Source organism: Solanum stenotomum, chromosome 12 (genome assembly GCF_019186545.1).
Source record: "Solanum stenotomum isolate F172 chromosome 12, ASM1918654v1, whole genome shotgun sequence".
NCBI lineage: Eukaryota > Viridiplantae > Streptophyta > Magnoliopsida > Solanales > Solanaceae > Solanum > Solanum stenotomum.
Genome location: NC_064293.1, coordinates 32,154,012 through 32,181,036, shown reverse-complemented (window position 1 = coordinate 32,181,036; position 27,025 = coordinate 32,154,012). Strand labels below are relative to the sequence as shown.

Sequence of the window (27,025 nt, the reverse complement as noted above, 5' to 3'; positions counted from 1 at the left end):
CTAAATTAATTCAAGAATTATCTCAATTGATAAAGGTTATTTCGATTATTTAGTGAGATTTCTTTTGATTTTGTTTTCAAAATCATCGAATATGTTGTATTTCGGATTCTATATATTACAGATTTTCCGTCAATTTTTTCAATTTTTATTTGAGTTTGTTTAGATATTAATCAAATATTTATGTATTTCAGATTTTTAGTCTATTAAACAATATTATTCGAGTTTTTGTGATTTTGTTTTAATATTTCAGATTTAGTAGAATCTACAAATTCATTTATATATTTATTTTGTTTGATTTTTAATACTTTTATATTTGATAAATTCAAAATTTGCTTTTAGGATTTTAGATATGTGGAAAGCATCTGTCTATCTACAATATGTGAATCAATGAGAATTACAAGAGGTATACCAAATAATATTCAAATTTCTGTGGAATGTCCCTTGTTTGATTTATGTATTACCCAAGGGTTGCTCGAAAATGTAGACTATGTGGCTAAAATGGCGCAAGAGAGCAGTAAAAAAAAAGAGAGTTACGAGTTCTGAAAATCCTGATGAACAAGTTCAAGTTTAAAGTGATGAAGTAATACTTTATGGCGATGAAGAGGTATTAAATTATGTTTTCACAAAATTATTGAAAAATATTTTTTGAATGTTATGTCCATGTGATTAATTTTGTGTTTGCATGTTTATTTTTTATTGTATAAGTTAAATGTACATAAACTAGATTTGTATTTTTGATATTTTTTTCTGTTTATCTATCTAACACACAATTGTATTCATGTTCTCAATGTTGCATAGATACCTAACTTTAGTTGATTTTACATTATATTTCTTATCACTATCAATCTGTTGATCTAGAGGTTACTAAATATTTGTTGTTGGTGGACCTCAGCCTTCTAATTTTCTTTGGCTGGGTATGAGGTGCCAGTCCTCCTAAAAGTTGTTCATTGTTGTAACCCAATTGGCTGGTCAGATTTAACTTGTTAAGAAAATCTACCGTACTTGAACTTGTTTAAGTTATCAATTAGCCCGATCTCTATATTTAGGAGTTAATTAGTTCCAGAGTTGTTTTGTTTGATATTTCTTAACTATTTGTTGTGTGATGAGTGTTGACAATGGTAACAAAGATGAAGATGTGGGAAAAACACGTTGCAATGATCATGGGAAAACATGTTGCAATACCTGATTATTTTTTAAATTTTCAACGAAAATGTCAAACTTCCTTGAATTCAATTGAACTGACTACTTTCTAGTCGTGAATTTTGAAAATCTTTGTTTCAAAAATATGTCGAATTCAACTCGGAAAAAGATTGGATATTATCCGTGGAATGATTCGGAAGACAAATTATTGTTTTCAAAAAAAGTTATTGAAATTTTTAAGAACATAGGAAAAAAACGCTCGAAAGAATAATGGTAACATACGCTCTTTCAATACGTAACTTATGTTAAATTTAATTTTTTTTGAAATATTTTGTCCCGTGATTTTCTCTATTTTGTTGTTTAATAGTTGTATTCTTTCAAATTAATCAAAATAAAAAAATACATAACTCAGCCCTTAACAAACTTAAATATTGACATTTTAAATAAATAGTGAAACTATGGATAAGGAGTCCCATTAGAAGCTAAAATGTTGTTGTTTTGAAATTTTGTAGCAAACTAGTCATAATACCTAACATAATTAGTCAAAACAAATATAATTTAAAATATTTATTTAAAATGTCAAAATGTCAATATTTTAGAAAATTATTTGTATCCAAATATTATTATTTATCTTTCCTTTTAGTTCTTAAAACAGTCCAACATTGGACCAAATTCTAAATCACTAATCGTTAAAAAAGAAAGAAAAAATACACCACTACCCATTACCTTTCTTTCCCCATCTTTCACGTTTACTTTTCCCATCTTTCACACTTTCTATTTTCTCTTTCTTCAAGTTTCCCTACAGATCAAGAAAAACAAATTATTCAAGGTTCTCCTAATTTGTTCAACAAATCTCTAAATTAATTCAGGAAATATCTTTATTGATAAAGGTAATTTCGATTATTTAGTGAGATCTCTTTTGATTTTATTTTCAAAATCACCGATTATGTTGTATTTCAGATTGTATATATTACGGATTTTTATCAATTTTTTTGATTTTATGTGAGTGTGTTTAGATATTCATCAAATATTTATGTATTTCAGATGTTTTGATATTTCAAATTTAGTAGAATCTACAAATTTATTTTGTTTGATTTTTAATACATTTATATTTGATAAATTCAAAATTTGCTTTTAGGGTTTTAGATTTGTGAAAAACATTTGTCTGTCTAAAATGTCTGAATCAATGAGAATTACAAGAGGTATACCAAATAATATTCAAATTTTTGGGGAATTTCCCTCGTTTGATTTATGTATTACCCAAGGGTTGCTCTAAAATAAATTGTATCAGTGGATACAAGTGAATCAATTTTGTATCAAGTTCAACATTTGTGTTTGTATAATTAATTATTATCATTTATATTAATGCGTATCAGTTGTATTGACGAACACAATTTGTATCCCAATACAATTTATATCAATGAATAAATTGTATCAGTAAATACAATTGTATCACAGTCGTATCAAATTCAATATTTGTAATTAGATAATTGATTGTTATAATTTGCATCAATGTTGTGTTAGAGAATATATGTGTATTTGTATTATGTATCAAAAAAATGATATGTATAATTGACACTTATTATTTGTATTTGTATAATCGACTGTTAATATTTGATTTATATAATCAATTGTATCCTTTGTATTAAGAAAAAAGACAAAGATAGGTGTGCCGGAGAGAGAGATGACAAGGATAGGAAATAGCCGAGTGAGAGGTGACAGAGAGAAGAGAGTTAGAGTGCGCATAGAGAGGAAAGAGGAGGGAGGCAAATGAGAGATGAGAGAGAAATCAACTACAAAGCCCTAATTATAATTATAAATTGTAATTCTTTCAAACTATTGTGGTGTATTGCTATATTGTAAATACATATCAAACTTGTCTCAAATTAAAAAGGGGTTATTAATCAGAATAGCAAACATTTAGCCCAAATTAAGTACTACAGCTACAGTTTAAGAAAATTGTAATTCGTGGCTATATTTTTTCCAATTATTCTTATTCGTCTAATTTGTATAATTTATCTGATTTGTATGAATCAAGAATTTGTGTAATTCAATTTATGATAGTATAAATCCAGAATTTTGTATATGCTTACCAGAGCTATTTGTATACGATTTATGAAAAATCCATAATAAATTACCATGTTCGTACATTGGCAAATGAAACATACAAACGGAGTTCTTGTATATTCGCAAGCGAAATATACAAACCGCAACCTCTATAGCAGATAAAACTATAGCTATGGAGCAAATTTATCAGAACTATAACTATAGAGTCATAATATATGTCTATTATTATGTTTGCTATTTCTAAAATTTTCTCAATTAAAATCACCTTCTTAGTAGATTTCAAATATGGGCCTGAAAAGATACCGCTGACAAAGAGCCCAGAATCCCGGCCCAGATATTTTCTAGCAGTCTACTTGGACCCAAAATTCCGAATCCAGCCCGCCAATTTAAAACGACACCAGAGTCTATCGAACGATCACCGCTTCCCGTCGGCGGCGAACTTCCGCGATCTCCTTCTCCGACGAAATTCTTGGATCTCTTTCTCCGGCGAATAGTGTTTGTACGTTCCTCTCTTTTCTATGCTCTATATCTATCGCCATCTTCTCTTGTCTTCCAAATATATGTTTCTTATATGACCAACAAACCCTACCTTATTTTCACATGACTTGTAATGGTAGAATAGGCATTTTATGGTTTCAAAATGCTTCGTGTCTGCTTCTGCTGTATTAAGAAAGGCTCAAAATTTGATCTTTTTAGTTCTTTGTTTTGCTTGCGTGTTAATCTGCATTTTATTTACTTTCATGTGACAATTGGTACAAAGTTGTGGCCTTTTATTGATCCACTCTGAAGTATTATTAATCAATTTGATGAATATTGTGAATTTTGTACTTCTAACTTTATCCCATTTTGTGTGTCCATTTTTGACTGGTGTTTAAAATGTTGGTAAATTGGAAAGAGAGGTAAATGTTCCTGCAAAGACTCAACTTCAAGACACAACAAAATTAGTCATCGAATAATCATGTCTCAGTTCCATGTATGTCATAAATTATGGGAATTATAAGTTTAGACAAATGCTGTAAAAAAATCAATTTAACCAGACAGAGCTCTGTGATAGGGTAAACAAGAGTAGTTTTGATTATGTTAATTGCCTACATTAAATGGCTAAACAAAAGAAATCTGTCAAATAATTAGAAATTTGCATATGTTGGAGAAGGGTAGAGGGTCAGACCCATTATTGGCTTAGTTTCAAACCTTATGCCATTGACCCCCGGTTATAAAAAAATTAGAAGTTAGTAAATGTTAATGTCTATTATATTTAAATAATGATAAGGAATTTTTTTAAAAAAATTATAGAACACTAGTTACTCTTTTCTCTTCTGGATCAGTAAGACGGAAATAGACCTCAGACTTTACAATAAGAAAAGTTGCTTATCCCATAACTAAAATTATAAATGGTTGATAATAATTCCCTATGTCCAAATTTAATGATTCTCTTTCCATTTTGGGAGGTCCCCGAATATATGCCATTCCATTAGCATACCACTGTCACAACGTTCAAGTTCTGAAATTCAGAATTATGATGTGATGTTTACTCTATCGATCTATTTTTTCAACCAATACTCTATTTTTCCACTATCACTAATATTATACACAAACAAGTCTTTTCGTATTTAAGTGATAAAGATCAATTTGTGTTTGAGTGATCAAGATCAGTTGATCTAAGATGATCCCAACGGAGGCAAAAACACTAGGTGATTCTTCCATCTGTCTAAGCCTTGGTGGAGTTACCCGGTACCCAGTGGAACTAGACAAGGTGCGCGCGCAAGCTAGTATGGACACCACGGTTTTTAAAAAAATAGATCAACTGTTCTAAGATACCACTTAAATCTGGCCGATCAAAATGGACGCTTAAGATAATAGTTCATGAAATTAGTGCACGAAGAGACGAAGAGTCACATTTCCCTTTTTCTCAAGCTCAAGGTCAAATATGTGCAGCCGTGCAGGGTTTACTGTTTGTTAATTTTCCGATCCAAAATTTAAATCTCTCCTTTTCTTTTCATAACTTTTTTCTTCATAACTTGTGGTTTTTGAATCTGGATAATTTTTGAAATCTAATCAATCAATTGCTGTCATTGTTAATCCACCTTATGGATAGAACTGTGCTTGAGTTAAAGTTGGAGGTCCTTGCATAACTGACAAACTCTTGCTTCTTGTTGTAAGTGATTCATCAGGTGCGCTCCTTAAAGTTCTGCATATCTAAATGGACGCACTTTCAACTGAAGATTCTATTATGAAGAGTGCAGAATTGATATCCAAGAAAAAAAGAAAAAGGGCGAGGCAGAAGGCTAACAGAAAGGTAAGACAGCAAAGGTTGGGTCAAATGCTGAAAAATCTGGAGGCTCCTAAAAGTGAAGAAAGTTCCGTTGAAGATGTTGCTAATTTAGAGAATTCTGAAGCACAATTGCCTCCTCTAGGACATCTGCAAAAACAAACAGAATCGACCACAACTCTTTTGGAAAAGAGTCCTGTTAAGAAAAAAAGAAGAAAGAAAAGAAGTGGGATGAAGGCGTTGGACAAAAAAGTTGACCCTTGTAGCATGGATCAAAACAATGTTCCCTCAAATCCAAGCCTGCTGGATAATAAGCATGGAGACGTAGAAAACGGCAATCCAAATATTTCCATTGAAGTCGTGGCTGGTTTAGAGAATTCTGATGCTCAATTGCTTCCTCTAGGACATCTAGAATTGCAAACAGAAGCGACCACAACTCTTTTGGAAAAGAGTCCTTTTAAGAAAAAGAGAAGGAAGAAAAGAAGTACGATAAAGGCGTTGAACAATTCAGAGTTAACCATGCAAGTTCAGTCAGCTCCCATAAGTCCAGATGATTTCTGCATGATGAGGGGTTCTCATTTGAAGAGAAAACTTCTCATCCTTGATGTTAATGGGCTACTTGCAGATGTAGTCCATCCACCGCCAAAAGATTGCAAGGCTGATGCATGTTTCGCAAGACGGGCAAGTGAGATTTGATGATTTACTTTTCATTTAATTGCTTAAATGACCTTTTGAGCTTCATTCACAAGATGAAGAAACACATGGTTCTTACACAAAAATACTTATCACTTTTGTTTGCAGTATTTAAGAGACCCTACTGTAATGATTTTCTGAAATTTTGCTTTGAAAGATTTGACGTGGGCATCTGGTCTTCTAGATCCAAGTAATCCTTGATGTTGAAATGCTTCTTGAGTTTATGTCGTTTTCCTGACTTGATTTTTTAGTTTGCCCCAGTTAATGATTTAAGTTTTTCTAATGCATTTTATGGTTTACTCATAAACATTTACTGGAATATATGTTTGTGCAGGAAGATCATAGTTAAAGTTGTTGATTATTTATTGGGAAACATGAAGCAAAAATTGTTATTTTGTTGGGTAAGCATTCTTCCTTTCACAAATAGTTCCATATTGCTCCTCCTAGTTGCACTCTTAAATTCCTCTTCCAAACAGTAGGAAAGTGACAAACAGAAAAGCAAAGAAAAAGGAGTATGATTACCTATTGTTATTTTTCTTTGCTTAGGGAAAGATTCAATTTCCTTTGTGGTATTTTGGCCATGATCTACGCTGATGCTTAATGTACTGTTGTGCTCTGCAAGATTGTCAGGTCTCTGATGGAACATTGTGATTTTTGCAATTCCTTTGCTAGCAATTGACTAATATTACCAAATGCATGAACACATGGGCTGTTTTTTCCCCTTTTGTATATAGGGTTTAGAATATATTATCAACTGCATGAACACATTGGTTGTTTTCCTCTGTTGGAATGAAAGAAAGGGAATGGAAAGTTATATTTGACTTCCTTAGCCTAAAAAAAAGTTATATTTGACTTCCTTCTTGTAACTATACCAGACCTAGTTCATTTATATTGTTTTTCTATGCATTTTATCATTTATGTTGCTTGACCATGCCCTTGACAAGGACTGCGAATTGTGATATGGACCACCTTTGTTGTAAGGTGTGAGAGGAGGTTACTGGTGAATATTTACCTCCCTTGTGTTTCCCCACCGGAACCTTCTTAACCGAAGGTTGGTTCATTCTTTTTTTCACTCTCAGCCCAACCATTAGTAAAATGGAAAGGAAAAGAAGAAGAAGAATGAGCCTGCAGTCATAGCATGATACTTCTGTGTGACCATTGATTTGTGGATGTGTGTGTGTTTATAGATAGTTTGTTTTTTTCATATATTGTTGGGCACTTCTCTCTTAGAGGAATAAGCAGTTTCTATTTACTAAATATTGCAGGATATGTCGCATAGCACTCAGACAATGTTTAAGACACTTGAGAACAAGCATAAGCCCTTGGTTTGCAAGGAGCTGAGCAAGGTGTGGGACAGATATGATCCAAATCTACCATGGGAAAGAGGGGATTATGATGAATCAAATACTTTACTAGTGGATGATTCTCCCTACAAGGCCTTGCTAAATCCGGTAAGCTTTACACCACCTTCTTTTTGGTTCCAAGACCACCCCTAAATGACCCCTTCTGATTTGGTATTTCTTTTCGTGATTGTAACTACATTATGCACGACCTTTTTCCTCAGGTGCACACTGCAATATTTCCTCATTCCTACAACTTCAAGGCCAAGAATGATAATTCACTAGGTGAGACCCCTTTGTCTGGTACTGCTTAATATTTGTATACTGTTGTTTTCCCTTCTTTTTTAAAAAATAAAAAATAAAAGAAAATTTAAGCCATCACCCAAGTTGTGATCCTTAAGGTGTTGGGGGTTTGACTTGATACCTACCACGTAAATTAATCAGCAAAAGAGTATAAACAGAAAGAACAAAAAGAGCGGGAGAGGGTAGGGGTGGGGTGGGGGGCAAGAACTTTTCTATGCACATGAGACTCTATACAGTCTTTGCTAAAAAGATGTAGTAAGGAGCAATTTTATATATCAAGTCCTTGCTAATCTATCGTACCCTGAATTCAGTTAGCTTACAACTTTTTTAGCTTTGTCATACCTCAGTCTAATGTTGGGCGTTTGACCCTTGTCTAACTGAAAAGGCCCTTATGTGTTAGGTAGACATTGGAAGGTATAGTAGTATGATCTGTTTCCCGTGATTGCAGCTCGTTTAGTCAATAAGTCTGCCACAAGATTGGCATCTCTAAAGCAGCAAGTTAGTTGCACTTCAGCTTGGTCCACAATCTTGTGGAGTTTATAACCTGCTTCAACTTGAGGTTGTTTGTATTGCCTGTTCTCAGCATCTTGGTCACTAATTCTGAGTCCAGTTCAACCAAATATTGTTATATCCCTGCTGTACACACCAGTTGATTCCCTCCTTTGCTGCAAAAGCTTCTGCAAAGTTGTTGCTGCCTAAGTTGCTCGGACTCTCCAAAATATGTTGCCGCATCCATGTCGGATCCTAAAAAATGCACTATTTTTGAAGGGTCCAACAAGCACCCGATGACATTTATGAAGAGTCCGAGCAAACATAGGTTGCTGCTACACTGCCAAGAAAGAGAAAGCCATAATTAGATAACCATACGTCCTAGCCTTGGTGGACAGAGTTACTTGGTACCTGTTGCTGGTGGGAGGTGGCAGGTATCCCGTGGAATTAATCGAGGTGCGCGAAAGCTGTCCCGTACACCACGGTCATCAATTTTTTTTATAGTTCCTAACTACTACAATACCTGCTTTGCCTGTGGCTTGAAAGAAGCTACCATCTGTATTAATTTTAACACAGCCAGGACCTGGTTGACATAAAAACCTTCCAATTCACAGTTGGCCTCGACTTTTCCACTTCCTCACAGCTTCTAGGTCAAGTCCAAGTTAACTTGTATTTGGGATAGGCCTTGTTCATGGCTGCCTGCTTGAATGATCCTGTCGATCTGTATCTCATATTGGTGTGATTAAACTTCTTGTCTCCAAATTTGATAGCACACCAACTCCTCCATATCTCCCAACAAACTATAATTGGGGTAATCTGCAGCAATGTTGTTTTCCTTTTCATGTTTAATGTGACCCTTTTAGTGGTTATTAGAACTGATTCCTACCATCTGACTAGTGTGAACGGCAGTGGGCTTAGACACTCTTGCTGCTTGATTGCCTTCCTTAAAGATGTTAGATGTGATGCAACATGCAAAGTTAGATTAACATACATGGATTATGCAAACATCAATATTTATTAAGCAGGGGTGGCTTAATGGAATTTGTTCCAATACTTCAAGCCTCATGGACACTTTTTGCTACTGATGATTATTGAGTCGAGCTTTTCTTGGAAATCTCTAATTTATGTTGTGCTATAAAATGATGTATATTATGATGATTGAAAAGTTGCACCATATTGTAGGCCCTGGAGGTGATCTGCGAACTTATTTGGAAGAGTTATTAAAAGCGGAACATGTACAGAAATATGTAGAGCAACATCCATTTGGTCAGCAGGCAATTGATCAGACAAACTCAGACTGGAATTTCTACTCTGATGTTCTTTGTAGTCTGCTTGGTCCGCGAACAATTGATCAGACAAGCTCAGAAGAGTTATTAAAAGCTTAAATTCTTGGTCTGCACTAATATAAATTATATGTGATAGAGACTTGCTGCTAACGTCTTGGGATGATCTCGTTTGTGGAGCTGAGACTTGGTTTCACACTTTTGGGAATTTAAAGCAGACGACTGGTCTGATATGTGTAACAATCACGACAAATGTGGACTGCTGCAGCTAGAATCCTTTTTGAGCTCATACGCGATGTTATCCTTAGAAGGGTCTTCGTTAATTGTTTTGACATGTTATCTTGTAACATTATCCAGTTAACTTATTTCCTCTCCCTCTTAGTTTTTTTTTGGGGGAAATTGTTTTTGTAGCCTATACTGTTGTTCCTCCTTCTGTTGATTTTGTAATATTATATGCTTTTTTTCATGACAATACTGTCTATTTTGTCTCCGTTGTTGACTATGCACTTTTCTCTTATTGGATACTATGTCATATATAATGTTTCCTCTTATTTTTCTTGGGTTGTTGTACTTGAGCTGAGGGTCCTCCGGAAACAGCCTCTCTACCTCCACGAGGTAGTGGTAAGGTCTGCGTACACTCTACCCTCCCCAGACCCCACTTAGTGGGATTTCACTGGGTATGTTGTTGTTGTTGTTGTAGATGGGAGAATGAATGCATTTATACATTTCTTGGCTCCGGACCCTCCTCTCTAACTGGGGTGGTGTAGCACCCCTATCAGGCAAGGGAGGTCGACCTCTATCCCGAGTCACCTCGCGGCGCGTATGAGCCATCTTATGAAAAGAGTGGAATAAGTGAGATTTCAAGAAACCAAAAACACATGCTGCACGAAAGTGATACAAAAGAGAAGTCTTAAAGACCCCCTGTACAGAGCTGCAAAATTGAGTTTTAGTCCCAAAAGTGGACTAAATTATACAGATTTATCTCAAATAAAAAACACTAGTCATAAGCTATAAACAGAAGGAGAGAGGCTTTTGGGGGTCCATTGAGTCCGGAATATTGAGTGTAATTGATTTGCTTATGTGGTTTGTGTATGGGGTTCTGAACGAATCTCGAGGATCCTTTCGGAGTTTGATAGTTGGCTGATTTTTCTTCTACTGTGTTCTAGTGCACCCTCCGCGTTAGCGGAGGGGAGGGGATGAGGACCCCACCCCAATTATAAATTTATAATCACATATATTCATATTCCGCTTAGAGGTTATCACTTTTCACTAGCATTACACAACTGCTATTATGGTAGTGGAAAATCTCACAACAATATTAGTCCATACACAAACAATTGTAAATCCCTAAATTTCCTAACCCTCCATAAGGGCAATATAAGCATAGAACAAACACACCTAGTTGCAAGAAAACCTTAGAATTGAATTGGTGGGGTGTGCCAGGTCTAGGTTGTAGTGTAATGCCAAGACGACACTTGAGAGTCTCGATAGCAAGCTACCATAGTGAACTCTCCCCCTCAAAAAATTGAGTTAATATCATGTGGATCGATGACCCACATATCAGATATTAAACTGATAAGAATAGATACTACACTTGATCTTAGCCTAAAGGCCGAGAAAGGTATGCTTTACTTTGTGCTCAGCCTCGGTCTTTATTTGCAGCTCATTTTTCTTCTTCCTAATGCACCAGCTATATGGTATCACTCGTTAAAGAAATGGGATACTTTCAAATTTCCATTTTCTCCAACTAATTAGAATGAACTTTTTTTGGTTAAAGCTTATACAAAAAAATTGAGGATTTTGATAGTATATAGGTTTTTTGTTTTATTTTTACACTTTCCTTGAATTTTTGCTTGTGATAATAGGCTTTTTATCATTTTTATCATATTATCAATTAGTGATTATCAAGAAATTTACCTGAAATTACATAATATATGACCTGATTGTATAAATACTTTTTACTAAATTCAAAAACTAATGATATTACGAATGAAGGTGTCTCAGTGTGACTAGACCTATAGGGTGTGTGGAAATAGCCACTAATGCTTATATTATGGTAGACTGTCTACGTCACATCTCTTGGAATATGCGGATCCTTTCTCAAAACTCGCTAACACAGAATGCTTTGTGCCCAATGATATTTCTAATGATCTCTACAAGACTACAACAAAACGGGTTCAAAGTCATCTCATATCTCAAACTCAAGAACTAAGCTACAAGTAATTTTAATCGACATTTTCTTCTTCTAATTTGTCATCTCATCATTTTCATGGACCACAAAACTATATTTTCATTTGTTGCCACTTTGAGATTAAAGTCCTAACACTACTATATCAATCTTCAATGTTCACGTCGTTTCATTTAAATTCATCTCAATTAAATAATTTCAGTAAGAGTTATTCTTTTTTCAAATATATGAATCTCCAACAAAACTAAAAAGATCCCTCTAAAATAAATGTAGTAACACTATGCTCCATTCACTATGTCAACAAGTCTCACCAACTTTCATGTGTAACAAAACAAACTTTAATTTCATTTTCTTGCATACTATGCAACAAAGTACACAATTAAAATTAATTAAATACCATAATATTCATACATAGGGACACATAAAGATCCAATTTAATTTAATTTTTTTGTAAAAATAAAAAGAGAAAACAAAACAAAGTTATTCAATTCAATCAAAATGATGGTATATACCAAGTTAGGGGACAAATAGGACTTAGTGACGCGCCCATGTATCTTCGCTATTATTAGTGAAGTATATATGATTACACTTGACTCCAATAAACTTAGATGAATTAATACAAATTGCTCCATTAAGCCCCACAAAAATTGTGTAATCTAATCTGAATTAACTCCTTCTTGTTTAGGTTTATTTCAAACACCTTCAAACTTAATAATTCCATTTTCTTGAAATCGGAAAATAATTAATAATGATCTAAATAACTAGACTAGATAGTTCCATTGAAATTTTCTATTTTCAATGGTAACAAGTTTTATAGCTCGTTCATCAATGCTAGTCCTCGGAACTTCAAAAGCTCAAATTTCGCCACCAAAAGTAGAAAAATAAAATTAATTGAAGTTAACATAAGTCCAATTGAGGTCTCCAGGTCGCCAAAAAGCTACATACTAATTGTATTATTATAAATGGCGAGTATATAATTTGATGTAACAGAAGGATTAGTAGATAAAACAGCTCTAGCCATGTACTAATAAAGCATTCAATTTATTTAGAGAGTTATTCCCTCCGTCTAACAATAGTTGTCCACTATACTATTTTAGAATGTCCAATAATACTTGTCTGTTTATGAAATCAATGGATAATTTTACACTTACTTCTCAATTTACCCCTATCATTAATTATAATTTATAATCATTTCTTTATTACATTTTTCAAGACATTGTATTTATTATATTCAAAAAGTAATATATTAAAATTACCCTTCTATTTATAGTTTCTTAAGAAGTGTGCAAAACCAATAGTGGACAAATATTGTTGGACAAAGGGATTAATGTTTTTGAAAAAGGTAGAAACTAAGTAAATTAATTTTGGAATTTTATCAATTAATAGAGGTAAAATAGTAAATTCACTATGTTAATTATTATTTTCTTAATATGTATGTCAAGTAAATAGGGACAGAAGGAATACGTAATTACACTACGAAATATAATTTCTAAAAATTCCTACAATTTGAATTAATTAAAAAAAATCTTTTTCCTTCTAATTAATTACAAAAATCTCTTTTTTCATTCTCGCTCTTACGTCGGAATACACTCCATCTACCATTTGAATTAATTACAAAAGTTTTTTTTCCTTCTCTCTCTTACATATGGATAGATCACCCCACCTACCATATTTTGAATTAATTACAAAAATCTTTTTTTTTTCCTTCTCTCTCTTAATATTCAGATACATCACTCTCATCTACCAGATACATTACAACTTTGTTTGTATACAATTGATGTATCTGGTACAAATGTTATTGTCGATACATAACTCCAATTATTTCAAACCTAAATCAGTATGAGTCTGTTGGTGTTTATGCATTTTAATATTGAAATTGAAATATTAAGNTATGTTAATTTTTTTTTTAATATGTATGTCAAGTAAAAATTAATGGACAAGTAAATAGGGACAGAAGGAGTACGTAATTACACTACGAAATATAATTTCTAAAAATTCCTACAATTTGAATTAATTAAAAAAAATCTTTTTCCTTCTAATTAATTACAAAAATCTCTTTTTTCATTGAGATTTTTTCATTCTCGCTCTTACATCTGAATACATCACTCCATCCACCATTTGAATTAGGGCTAACCCATCGGTGCCCCCCTAAACTTGGCACGAAGTTTCACTTAGGCACCTCAAGTGGGCGATGTTCATTTTAGACACCTCATGTAGGGTCTCGCTGTGTCATTTTGACACTTTTTATATTTTCAAAACCGCATTTTAAGTGTGTACATCCAGATGCCTCTTATGTGAAAAAATAAACGAATTGGTATGTGAGACGTGGAAATTTTATTTTATTTTTAAAAATCTCAATTTTACTTTCTTTTTTTCTTTCTTCCAGATCCCAAACCCCATGCCCCCACCTCTTTTCTTCTTCTTCTTCTTGCGCCTCCTTCCCCTTCCTCTGTTCTTCTCCATCAAAAAGGAAAGAACATAGGTTAGTTTACAAAGTAAAATACGTTTTGGAGAATAAGGGAAATCATACCAAATCGAAAAGTTTTTATATGACATTTAAAAGAAGATGATTTCTTGTGCTACTGCGATTGGGATTTACAATGAAGGATATGTAAAATAAATTTCTTTTTTTTTTCATTGGAGATTGTTCTTTATTTCTTTTTTATTCCTTGAAATCAATTGAATTTTCAATGGAGAAGGTAAGAATGTAAATCCGTTTTTCCATTTGAAAGAAGTTGATTTCTTTTTTTGTTCCCTTGAAATCGATTTTGTTTTTGAATATGAATCAAGATGCAAATTCGATTTTCAAAATTTTCAATGGAGAAGGTAAGAACGTAAATCCGTTTTTCCATTTGAAAGAAGTTGATTTCTTTTTTTGTTCCCTTGAAATCGATTTTGTTTTTGAATATGAATCAAGATGCAAATTCGATTTTCAAAGAAGATGGAAGAATCAAAGAGTGTAACCTAGTAAAATATTGTAGAATTTTTAAAAAAAGTTGTGTGGTGATGGAGGATGGTAGAAGGTGGGGAAGATGGAAGGGAGAAAGCAAGGAAGAAGAAGGAGAAGAAAATATTTACAAAAAAATTCAGAATATTTACAAAAAAAGTCTCTGACGCGCTCAAAATTCGTGTAGCATCGTACTGTGCTTAGTCAGCAAAAAGTGTCAAAATGACACAGCGAGACCCTACATGAGGTGTCTAAAATGAACATCGTCCACTTGAGGTGCCTAAGTAAAACTTCGTGCCAAATTTAGGGGGCTACCGATGGGTTAGACCTTTGAATTAATTACAAAAGTTTTTGTTTTCCTTCTCTCTCTTACATATGGATAGATCACTCCACCTACCATATTTTGAATTAAGTACAAAAATCTTATTTTTCCTTCTGTCTCTTACATATGGATAGATTACTCCACCTACCATATTTTGAATGAAGTACAAAAATCTTATTTTTTCTTCTCTCTTAACATTCAGATACATCACTCTCACCTATCAGATACATTACAACTTTATTTGTATACAATTGATGTATCTGGCACAAATGTTATTGTCGATACATAACTCCAGTTATTTCAAACCTAAATCAATATGAGTCTGTTGGTGTTTATGCATTTTAATATTGAAATTAAAATATTAAGTGCATATGTTAGTGGGTATAAGTTGACAAGAATGTAGTCATTATATATAGTGGTGTAACTTTTGTATACAACTATTGTCATGATCTACCACTAATTTCACTCATTATTCTACCTCATTATACCTTGTAACTCATAAAACCTTTAGGCTATTAATTTACCCAATTTACCACCCATTATCTTCTTATTCATTGTAAGGAAGAATTTCTCACCTATAAATAGTGATGTCTTCCTTTGGATTGGAAATAACAAGAGATGGAAAAATATGTTAAAAAAGATGAGAAGTGTGGAAAATATTGTAGTATGTAGTGAGGTAAGTGTAGTGAAAGATAGAGTTGAGACAAAGAAAATATTCAAAGTCTTCAACTATATTCACTATACAAAAAGGAATATATATATATGTTGAAGGAATGTGTTTTTATGTGGAGTTTTGGACTCATCAACTAAATTCTGAGTTGCTTGAATTGTACGAGGTTGTTGGGTTGTTGTATCCTGGAGGGGACAAGTCAAGAGTCATACTGTTGGATCAGTGTAGATTATGTTGCAGTAGGCTTGAATCTCCTCAAAGAGAGTGAGATATATTCACGCCCCAACCTAAAGATTTGTTTATTCATTTTGTCATTTTATTTTCAACTGTAATTTATTGTATTTGTGGTATATTACACCAACAAAATCTATTTTATAGTTATCTATCCGATACATTACATTACAACTTGTTTGTATACAATGTATCTAGTACAAATGTTATTGTTAATACATAACCCTAATTATTTCAAACATAAATTACTATAAGAATTTGATTTATAGTTATTATGTATCTAATATATAACTTATGTATCATTTGCGCTAAGTATTGAGCAAGGAACAATGTATCCACAAGTTCTATAAAATCTAAGATAATTATAATTTGAATTTTTTTTTGAAATAGAACATAATTAACACCTAAATTATTGAATTTTTTGTATTTTTACACAAAAATCGATGTCTTTCATGGGCCATATGTCTGCCCAAAGAACGAAAGGTATGCTTTACTAATACGCCAGCAATGTGGTATCACTAGTCAAATGCTTGTTTTCTGGTTTCTGTAATTTCCATTTTCTCCAACTAATTAGAATGAACCTTTTGTTGAGCTTATACAAAAAAAATTAAGGATTTTGATAGTGTAAAGTGTTTTTATCAACACTATCATTGAATTTTAACTTTTGCGATATATAGTAGACTATTTATCATTTTTATCGGATTATCTATTAATGGTTATCAAGAAATTTACCTAATACAACATAATAAATTATCTAATTGTGTAAATACTTTTCACTAAATTGAAAATATATTGATACTGCTAATGAAGTTGTCTCGGTGTAACTTAAATATAGACCTATAGGTATATAGAAATAATCATTAATACTCGCATTAGAGTAGATTGTCTACGACACACTCCTTCGTGTACGGTCTTTCTGCAAAACCTGCTGACATGGAATGTTTTTTGTCAAATGATGACCTACTTTTTTTCTCTCCCATCCTATATAATTGGTATTTACATTGAAATCTGACTAATTTAAATTCATGCAGAGAAATTAATAAAGACGAGTACGTACCATGAGGACACGAACTCTTAATCAACCACTTCACCATTACCCTTGTTGGAATAATGACATGCTTTGATTATATGTAGACTGTATCTTTATAAGAACCAAACAAGAAAAATAAAAAAATGAAATGTGCAAATAAGAAAAGGATGCCAATTGGCCAAAAGATCTTGCCACTATATATAGTATATTAATTACCACCCAACAATTAACATTAATTTATCAACCTTGACAAATGATCACAACTTTGGAAGTTTAATTTCCAACAATTATTTAGCCTGTAAATTTCATAATATAGGAAACAAATGTAGCATATATTCTTTTGGATCAAATATTTCAGGTCTAATTATGTGGATTGGAAAAATATTGTGATAATCCTGCAGGTGGATACACAAGAACTTGTGAACTTAATGGCATATTATAAATTGTTGAAGGCAAGGCCGCCATAACATTGAAGTTTTGAATTTCTTCGTATTCATGTGGTACTGCTACTCCATGATGACTTCCGGAATGAACTAGAGACATTACAAGAAAAAAAAGGCTTTATTAGTGATCAACATTTAGTGACGAGTTAAAACCCTGGATATCGACCCTAAGAACACACTTAATTACAAGAACAAGATTTATTTTTTGTTCCCTAATTCCTATCGTTCATAAATTCATATGAAGAATCCCATTTCGAGAAAATAATAACGATATCATTTGTCTGAACATATAATATAAATAACATGGTTATAGTCAAGACCGTCTCAATCATAAGACCACTAAAGCAACCGTTTGGGCTCCCAGATTATTTAATGTGGAGGTTATTGTAATAATTGAGAAATGAAATAGTGTTTAGATAATTAATACTCTCTCTGTTTCAAAAAGAATGACCTAGTTTGACTTGAAACAGAGTTTAAGAAAAAGAAAAGACTCTTCAATCTTGTGGTTCTAAATTAAAGTTATGTCAAATGTACCAAAATGTTCTTTAATCTTGTGGCTTTAAACATGCCACGTGAAAAGTTGAAGTCAAAGTATCATCAAAAAAGGAAAGAGGTCATTCTTTCTGAAATAGACTAAAAAAGAAACTAGGTCATTCTTTTTTAAATAGAGGGAGTAACATCTTTTCTTACACGACACTTATTTTGTTGACTTATTTAAATCTTGATGATTATCATAAACCTACATTATTATTCTAGCATTTACCTTTTTAATTCCTTAATTTTCTAATTTTATTCTCTCATTATTGAATATTCTTAAGTCTATCAAACCGTAAAACATTTTGCATTATCTAAAATATATTGTTATGTGTTTATAAAAAGATCATTTTTTTGGGGTGTTTTCATTAAATTTCAAGCACTACAACAAATCAATACTATTTTAATATTATTATATCAACTTCTCAAATCCAGACAACTATTTCAATATCATTATATAAACTTTTAATGTTTTGAGTCAAATAATTGAAAATTTCATTGTGTGCATTCTTACTTCATAAGATCCGCATACATTCTACCTTCCCAAGACTTCAGTTGTAGGTTACATTAAGTATGCTATAGCTATTCAATTTATATACCATAACTCTAAAAAAAATAAAAATAAGTCCATCCCTTCATAAAATTTGGCTTTAGCCCCCAAACTTGTTGAGACAGCCATGTTTATAGTACTACTGTTATGATAAATATTGTTATAAAGAGGTCTGAACATTTATAATACAACATTAATATTTGAAAATACCTGATTGAAAGGAGTGATTATTCTGATAAAGACCAAAACTGAAGCTGTTGCTATTGCTATTGCTATTGCTATTGTCCTTTAGGTCAAGATTTCGCGCATCTAGTTTCACTTTATCCTCATCAGACGCCACCAACGTCTCCTCCTCGTCCTTCCTCAGACCGGTCAGAGGCAACCCGGTCTGATCCCTTATTGGAGGCATTTGAAGTGGAGGTAATTCGTCGATTTCATGCTTAGCTTCATTAAGCAACCAATCAACAACTTTGCTTGGTTGATCTAGCCCTAATTTGTCTTGAAGATCATATAATTGAAGGGCTGTGGGAACGGAGAGCCTAACTCTCCGATCCCTCAGCCCTTTCACCGTAAGAACTTTGCTGTGACGATCTTTTCCCCCAAATGCTCGTGACACACGAACGATCCTTGGATCTTTAAATCTTGTCCATGATGATGATGATGATTTTTTTGGAATCTTAGTAACAGTATTATCACTTGTATCTACTTCTCTAGTAATCATTCATTGTTTTTTTCAGTGATTTTCTTGAAATTTTCTGTTTGATGGTCCAAAGAAGAAGAAGTGTGTGTGTATATATCACAGTATGTCTAAATTAATTCCCTGCTGCTCATAATTAAAAAGCAAAAAAATTATTAGGTTGAAATCAAAAAGTGGAATTAAAACTAATTAGGTAATGAACATAGCAAGTATAATACTTAAAAGAGAGATATTAAACTTGAAGAAATGATACAATTAGTTGAATGGAAGAAAAACCTACATATAATTCTTTTTATTCAATGAAATAAAGGAGTAATTAAAATCTGCTTATATATACATACTCCAAGAAGAACCACATATTTGAAGGCAACTAATCATAAACTAATGCCCTAGCTAGCTAGCATATATATATAATATAACAGTATATGAGAGAGACTTACATAGTTAAGTTCAATAATCCTCCCTTTTTGGTATGAACAAAGGGTTGTGTGAAGGTTTCAAAAGAGGAAATTCACTTTTTAGAGAATATAAGTAATTGAAAGAATGTTCAACTTGAGACAAGAAGATGCTTCACTCCAACCCAACAACTTGTTATATATAACAAGCAATGGTTTATAAAGTGGCACGTGTCTTTCACATCTCATTAGCTTATTATGGAGCTGATTTTTTGTACAGTCATTTAATGGTCAAACTCTCTAAATTAATATTCTCTATTTAATCGATGACTTAATATTTATTAATTTAAAGAGTATTTTTGAGATCTAATGAAGGTTAATTTAATTAGATCATTTGGAAAATGAAACCTCAAGAAATTTAAATGAACCCTCTTGTGAAAACGATATTTATTAATTTGAAGTCATGATTAATAATCTCAGTTACCACAATAAAATGAATATCAATAGTATGTTAGATTATGCTAGTGAAAATAATACATATTATAAGTTCAAAGCTTAGAAGAAATTGTGGATACTATAAGAGAAAATAATGTTGATGATGAAGTTGTTAAGTAAAAATGTTCGTCTTACGCAATACTTTATTTGATTTAATTTATGTGACAATTTTATATTTTTGGAAATTTAAATAATATAAACTTTATCAAATTTTATTATTATCATCCTCAGGAAAAAAAAATTAATTGAAACAAATCATAAATATTTATACACGTAGTTATAGATTATATCATTAAAATAAAAAAAATAATAAAAAAAAAGATTATATCATTAAAAAAAATTAAATGTATTTTCAAATATTGAAAGATACTACTATTTCTTTTGAGATAAATCAAAAACAAAAAAGTGTATCGATTCAACAAAAAGAAACCAAAAGTTCACAAAGATAAAGTCCACAAACGTAACCAAGTTTTGGTTTTTCCTTTACTCAAAAGAGAGTTTATATAACCCTTCACTACAGAGAGGACCACTCTTTCGCAGAGAGATTTTGCATAGAATCAGAGACGGAACTAGGTGGGTTCATGGGTTCGGACGAATTCAGTAGTTTTTTCGTAGACTTTATATTTGTATTAGAAAAATTAAAAAATTTATGCATAATAACTTGTGAACCCCCAAACAAATTGATTTAGAATTCCCAAACTCCTAATTTTGGCTCCGCCTCTGTCACGGATCACAACATAAATATAAAGAGATATAATGCGAAGGATATTTTTAGACTTTTTAGTTTTCACTTTCTTTCCAAATAGTTTATCATTTTATTTGAAATCAGAGTTTGATTGTAAACTAATAACTCGACTCAAACTTCTTAAATTCTAAATAACAGAATAAACAGTCATTTTATAAATTAGGATAATTTATTCTATTATAATAATGTAAATAATGAAACAGATAACCTCATAATCGAATAGATTGGAATATATTGATCGATAAGGTAAAAAATGTGCACAAAATCAGTGTAGGTAATAAGTGAGATTCCCATTACAAAATCTTTCTGCAGTCCCACTGTCCACAGCCGCAATTCCCACCGACCCATGATCATGATATTTATTACTGAATTCCGTGTACAAACTTTCCTTTTCATTTTCCTCCTTTTCTTCTGAAGTTAGTTAATTGTAGTTTTTTTTTAAATAAATAAAATTATTTTATTTATTAAGATTGTGAGTATAAATCTGTTGATTCTTCTCTCATGATAAGATAGTACCATAATTCGAAGACCGTTAATAATATTTTCTTGAACTAAAATAAATTGAATTCAATCTTTTTATAAATATTTTATAAATTTATAAAATATTCGAGATAATTACATGTAGTTCAAACATCTACTTCAACCTTTTCATATAAGTGGGGGGGAAAAGAGAAGAATAACTCTTGGCCCCAAACGTGAAAGCATATATCGGGAGATTGTGCCTAATTAAAGTGATGGGACTTTGTGAATGTGAAGATGTACGGTATATATGATAAGGACCATGACTATGCTTTTTTTGAATTAAGTTTTTTGCACTACAGATGTGAAATATAGATTAATTTTTTTTTTTTATAATAAAATCATTTATTCAAATATTTTTTAATTGCTAGTAGGAATAACTGTTACAACAACAAAATATATATAATCAAGGAAATAAAAAAAAAATTAAAATCTCAAGGACATTTGTATTTTATTAACTAAAAGTTAAATAACGAATAAATCCATACTATACTGTATCTACAGCGAATTAATAAATTCCTTGAAGCAAATACGTAATTTAAATTGAATTAATGAAAACTAAAATCTCGATTCTAAATTTCTTTGGAGTTGTTGTTTTACGAGTCACTTTGATGTGTAATATATTACTCCACTATTTTAAATATATACAGGTAACAATTCATGATAAATAAATAAAAATAAAGACTTGTGAAATATATATGATTTATGAGTTGGATCATTTTCAAATTGCGTTACATGGAGCATGCGCGACCGCCAAACGAATATACAGACGGCACACATTTATTGGAGAAAAAGAATTGGACGGTGACAAGACACTACAACTTGAGAAGAATTTGATGGATTTCGTACCCAGTTGAAAGTAAAGTTGACTTTCGAATCTTATCCAATAGAATGTTGAAATTGAAAAACTTACTAAATAGTATAAAACAATATATTCTCTTCTAGCCATAGACAGATTAAAAAGAAAAATAAATTCCAAATGGTACATCATTTAGTGCTAGAACCATTAACAGTACTACAATCAAAACAACAGAAAGCTAGCAGCAACCGACTCTGACCAATTTACACAAGAGAATACACACGGATATATATCCACTAATTCGTGTTTGTGTATCAATTTATTTCAAGAGGCATCACATAATATATAGAGCAGGACGATTTTGCCACGACTAGAGAGCCTGGTGAAAAGGGATTGAATTCCATTAGTTAAGAATTAATACGAAATAATCTCCTTCAATGAATAAACACGGAAAACTCCACGAATTCACAAGGGTTATTCATAATTACATTTCTACAACCTAAAGGAATGCGCATCAAAGAAGGGTCACAAGTAGTTAAGAGATAATAATATCTGATGATATTTCTCTTACAAAAGGCACTTTTCTTTGTATTATAATTCAAAAGTCATCGGTATTTCACCTACAAAGCTACCCAATAAATTTAAATGACTCTTTCATTAAATATATTTACTGATATGGAATTTTAGAGTCACTGGTCCGTTCTCTTCGGTTGTACATCCTTTGCGTGTTTTCGGTGAGTTCCTTTCCTCTGGCAGCTTATCCTGGTCGACGACTCCTCACTTCCCCTAGATACTACAGGCACCACACGCTCTACCCAATTTTACCCAAAACAGCTGCATTTGTAATGTGATTCAAGTTTATGCCTATAATCCCCCTCCATTTGTTCTTTAATAGGAGTAACTTTTTTGAACTTTATCAAATGAAAGTTTTTTTGTTCTCCCTGGCCTTCTCATAGAAAGTCCCTCCTATTTTCATCTCTGCAAGCAAGAATCTTTGCCGGTCATTGTATGCTTAGAACTTCATTGACTGTGTTTCGGAACTTTTTGGTTAATTATATGCAATACAAAAGCAGCCAGAAAAAGAACAACAGAATTGAGTCTGAGATACTTCAGTCACATCTCAAAAAATAAATGTGTCATCAGCATAAAAAATGTGTGACATGTTCTCTTGATCACCGTCTATGTCCAAACTCTTATATCGTCATCCCATCTCCTCCTCAAAGTAGATTCCAGCATCTTGCTGTGGTCCCTCCATCACAGTAAGGGTGACAAGGGATCTGCTTACCTCAATCCCCTCGGAGAAGGTAAGAAGCACCATTAATTAGAATTGAGAATTTGTATGTGGTGATGCCACATCCCATGTCTAACTTCCAAAAGATATAGGAAATGCTTACATGGTAAAAGCTTTTCCAACCACCGGTTTACGAGTCTTTCCAGGCATTTGTTGACAATTGAAACAACATTAGTGATCTGTAGTTAGCAGTTTTCTAATGATTTCCCATATGTTGGTCTCAACTTACCAATAAAGTTTATGCTTGTCTCGATCGAGGATAATAGCTTGAAATCCCTCATTTCTTCTATACCACATATTTTTTTGTGTCAAAGCAATAAAGGAAGATGCATTGAAGCCCTTTTGGAAGTCTTGAACATATAAAAAAATAAAATTACTTTAGAGCATTACGTATATATCCTATGATAATTCACCAACATTCCTGAAAAAAAGGCCACAGTGAAACATTAAGTAAACTTAATTCCTTCATAGGGCTTAGAAATATTAGCTACCTCATCCTTCAGGAATGGTCCCTGCAGCCCCTTTTTTTGGGCAACCATAAACAAATAAATTTTCACCTTCATGATCTTTCCTCAGCGCTAGTAACTTCCTAGAAATCCTTTGATCAGTAATTTTTCTGTGCAAACTCTTCATCCTGTTTAAGATCTGGTTTATACTACTAATTTTCTCCATAATCTGGTACTTCCTTCGTTCCAATCTGCGAAAAATACTCAAGTTCCAACTTTTGAGCCAATAAGAAGCTTGGTTAGCCTTCTAACTCAAAAGCAAGGATTCTTCCTTTTAATTTTTGTGAAACCATCTACCTCTAACTATATGTCTTTGAATCTAAAGTAATTACCGTTTTCCTACTGTCCAAATGAGATCACTGTAGGTTTGTCATCTGTGAAAATTTTAAGCAAGATGTTTCTGGTTAAGTTAAAAAATTATATGTAACTGAATTGCTTGATACTTCTAAAAACATCATCTCATTTAGTAGAGAATAGGGAGCCATCAATTCTAAATGTTACAACAAAGTCTCAACTCCTCTAATGTGAAGTTAATTCTCACCGTGAATGAAAGATCTACAATGACATTGTCTTGTATACCGAATACTGTTTTACATATAGGAAATTCTAGATTCTAGTGTTAGTTTTCTTTCTTCCTAGAATTTGGTCATACAAAAACTTCCTCTGTGAACCATGGGGAATTCCCCAAAGTACTCTCACAGTTAGAAGTTCGAACCGCAGTCCTCTCGATCCCAGATTGAACATATGTAAGCGAACAAACAGCAAAAGATTGTGATATGACTCATTATCGTTACTGGTAAATAATGGCAACTAGTTACAGATTTTGCAAGTACACATCATCTACTGTAGAACCAAAATCATAATGTGAAAGAGTAAACCACGAAGTACAATCTATCTAGGGTGCCGCTACTATCTTCTGGCATCTTTGGAATGAAAGATACCGTAGATGTTTTGATGGAATCTCAACTCCAACACATATTTTGTAAGCTAGTTGTCTTATAAGTCTTTTCAGTTGGAACTTTCTAACCCCTGTAATTAAATTCCCCAGAGAAGTTTTTGGATTTTGTTAGCTTCCTAATTATATCATAGTCTTTTATACTATGTTCTATTTGCATTTTCTTGATGCCTTTTAATGATATTACTTCATATAAAAAAAAAAGGTAACTCTTGAAGGCAATGTAATACATAGATAATTTGGGATATATTCTGCTATCTCTGTTGTTCTAAAAGCATCCCTTTTTCACTAGAATTGCATTCGTTTCCTCTATGTTTTTTAGCTTTTTACTCTTCAGTGTAATGTTTGTACAATCTTATATGGCAGACTTTCTCTATAACAGTCACCAAATTCTTTCTTTGATATTTCATTTGCAGTTCAAAGATCAAATACGAAACAGATTCCTTACTAGGTTTTTTTTCTCCTATCAGAATATCAATCAACATCATGTATCTGTCTCCGCTCCTTATTCAAAGCTAACCATGCATTACCTGTCAAAGACTAGTATTTGAATAATCTCTCTAACAAGAAGTTCTAACTTCCTGAAATGAATACACGGATTTAAAACCAGCACCTAATCATTCCATTGTGCATTTGGCATGGCAAGAATTATTTATTTTTTCCCGGAACTTTTCCAGTATTTAGTTACTCCCCTAAGCTTCTACCACATATGGGCGAGAGATGTCATGTCATTTTCCTATATATCTATATCCCAATTCCAATATATTTCACATTACTTGCTTCAATCAAACCAGTTTTACATTTGCTATCCACCCTCAATATCAAAATTATCACCAAAACATCATCCTCATATATACCTTATTCCACAATTTGTAGGATTACCATATATGATATATCACCCACTTTTATATATATCCAACCAAACACTGATCTCCCGCCAAAAATACTTCCATGAAGAATATTTTTCCCAAAGAAAGCACACCTAACAGAATAAATAGACAAATGCACTAAAACTACTGCTACCTCCGCTCCAATTTAAATGTCTTAATTTACCCTGATACGAAGTTCAAGAAATAAACGAAACTTTTGAATTTTATGGTCTTAAATTAAAAATGTGTATAAAGTCCCCTAAATCATGTGTCTTGAATTTGCAAATAGGATGCAGGAATTGAAAAACTTACTAAATATCATGCCACACAAAGTATCATGACCCATGGATATTCGAATTTTACAATAAAACATGATCAAACGCCTACTAAATATGATAATGGACCAAATAAGACACTTAAATTAAGACGGACAGGAGTGAGAGGAAAAATTAAATAAGCGATATCTGATATAGGTACCTTCATTTCTGGTAGCCACCACCAAAAGCATTATCATCTTCCTCAACTTTAGCAGTTAAATAGGGTTTCGGAAAATCATCAATATCAAATGTCTTCTCCTTCATCATCTTCTCAACATCCGCTTTTTTAAGAATAGTGCGCCTTATAGGAGGACGATTACGCCGCTGGTCACGAGAGAAGTACTTGATATCATATATCATATCGGGATTTGAGTTGGGGATTATAGCTTGAGCTTGTGCTGTAGCAGGGCAGGTAACTCTGTACTCTGTAGCTTTTGGTACGGCAGATACATATTCTGGACTCGATTGAGGCCCTGTGATCTCCCATGGCTTCTTCAAGTAGCGTTTTAGAGTTTGGATAACTGATTTTCCTGCAGATGCCATTGTTGCAAGTTTTTTTTGTGTGATTTCGATTCGCTGCGAAATTGCGATTTTGTGTTGGAGAAGAGTAGGTAGTTCTAGAAATGGAAGTTCTTTCTAGAATTCTCCTTATATTTTTTTTTTAATTTTTTTTTAAAGGAAATTCGTATTAATGTTTTCGGTTAATTTGGCGGGGCACGTGTACATATACAGAAATTTAGGGGGGTTATCATGAATGAAAATTCAAATTTTCTAACTGATAAATGGAAATACCTACCTATTCAAATATATTTATTTTTAGTAAAAAATTTAAAAATTGATAAGGTAAGGAGCAAATTACATCATATTCCAACTTTTTTTCAACTTACAAAAATTCCTTAAAATTGTTGTCATCCGGATACATCTCGTTCTTCCGGATA

At 32.5% G+C, this 27,025-nt stretch overlaps 3 protein-coding genes and 1 non-coding gene across 6 annotated transcripts; 1 reads left to right on the top strand and 3 right to left on the bottom strand.

Moving 5' to 3' along the window:
• Positions 1-3,562: 3,562 nt before the first annotated feature.
• On the top strand, positions 3,563-10,056 carry LOC125848346 (uncharacterized). 2 transcript variants are annotated; one of them, XM_049528199.1, is made up of 7 exons: positions 3,563-3,706; positions 5,379-6,161; positions 6,278-6,359; positions 6,504-6,570; positions 7,435-7,620; positions 7,734-7,794; positions 9,484-10,056. In XM_049528199.1, the coding sequence occupies exons 2-7, from the start codon at positions 5,408-5,410 to the stop codon at positions 9,684-9,686; spliced, it is 1,353 nt and encodes a 450-aa protein (XP_049384156.1). In that variant the 5' UTR covers positions 3,563-3,706; positions 5,379-5,407; the 3' UTR covers positions 9,687-10,056. The 2 variants fall into 2 exon arrangements, with proteins under 2 accessions (XP_049384156.1, XP_049384155.1); XM_049528198.1 differs by having other exon boundaries at positions 5,368-6,161.
• Positions 10,057-11,013: 957 nt separating this feature from the next.
• LOC125849589 (U2 spliceosomal RNA) lies at positions 11,014-11,209 on the bottom strand. The gene has a single exon (XR_007444668.1). It is a non-coding gene; the product is annotated as a U2 spliceosomal RNA (small nuclear RNA).
• Positions 11,210-17,156: 5,947 nt separating this feature from the next.
• LOC125848354 (transcription factor TCP13-like) lies at positions 17,157-19,220 on the bottom strand. Its single transcript, XM_049528205.1, has 2 exons — positions 18,710-19,220; positions 17,157-17,505 (listed from the first exon to the last, which is right to left on the bottom strand). Exons 1-2 carry the CDS (start codon positions 19,218-19,220, stop codon positions 17,333-17,335), a joined length of 684 nt encoding a protein of 227 aa, XP_049384162.1. The 3' UTR covers positions 17,157-17,332.
• Positions 19,221-22,326: 3,106 nt separating this feature from the next.
• On the bottom strand, positions 22,327-26,731 carry LOC125848356 (uncharacterized). Of its 2 annotated transcripts, none has more exons than XM_049528208.1 (2): positions 26,248-26,731; positions 22,327-22,528 (listed from the first exon to the last, which is right to left on the bottom strand). In XM_049528208.1, exon 1 carries the CDS (start codon positions 26,628-26,630, stop codon positions 26,250-26,252), a length of 381 nt encoding a protein of 126 aa, XP_049384165.1. In that variant the 5' UTR covers positions 26,631-26,731; the 3' UTR covers positions 22,327-22,528; positions 26,248-26,249. The 2 variants fall into 2 exon arrangements, with proteins under 2 accessions (XP_049384165.1, XP_049384166.1); XM_049528209.1 differs by lacking the exon at positions 22,327-22,528 and adding an exon at positions 24,303-24,320.
• Between the last annotated feature and the right edge of the window lie 294 nt (positions 26,732-27,025).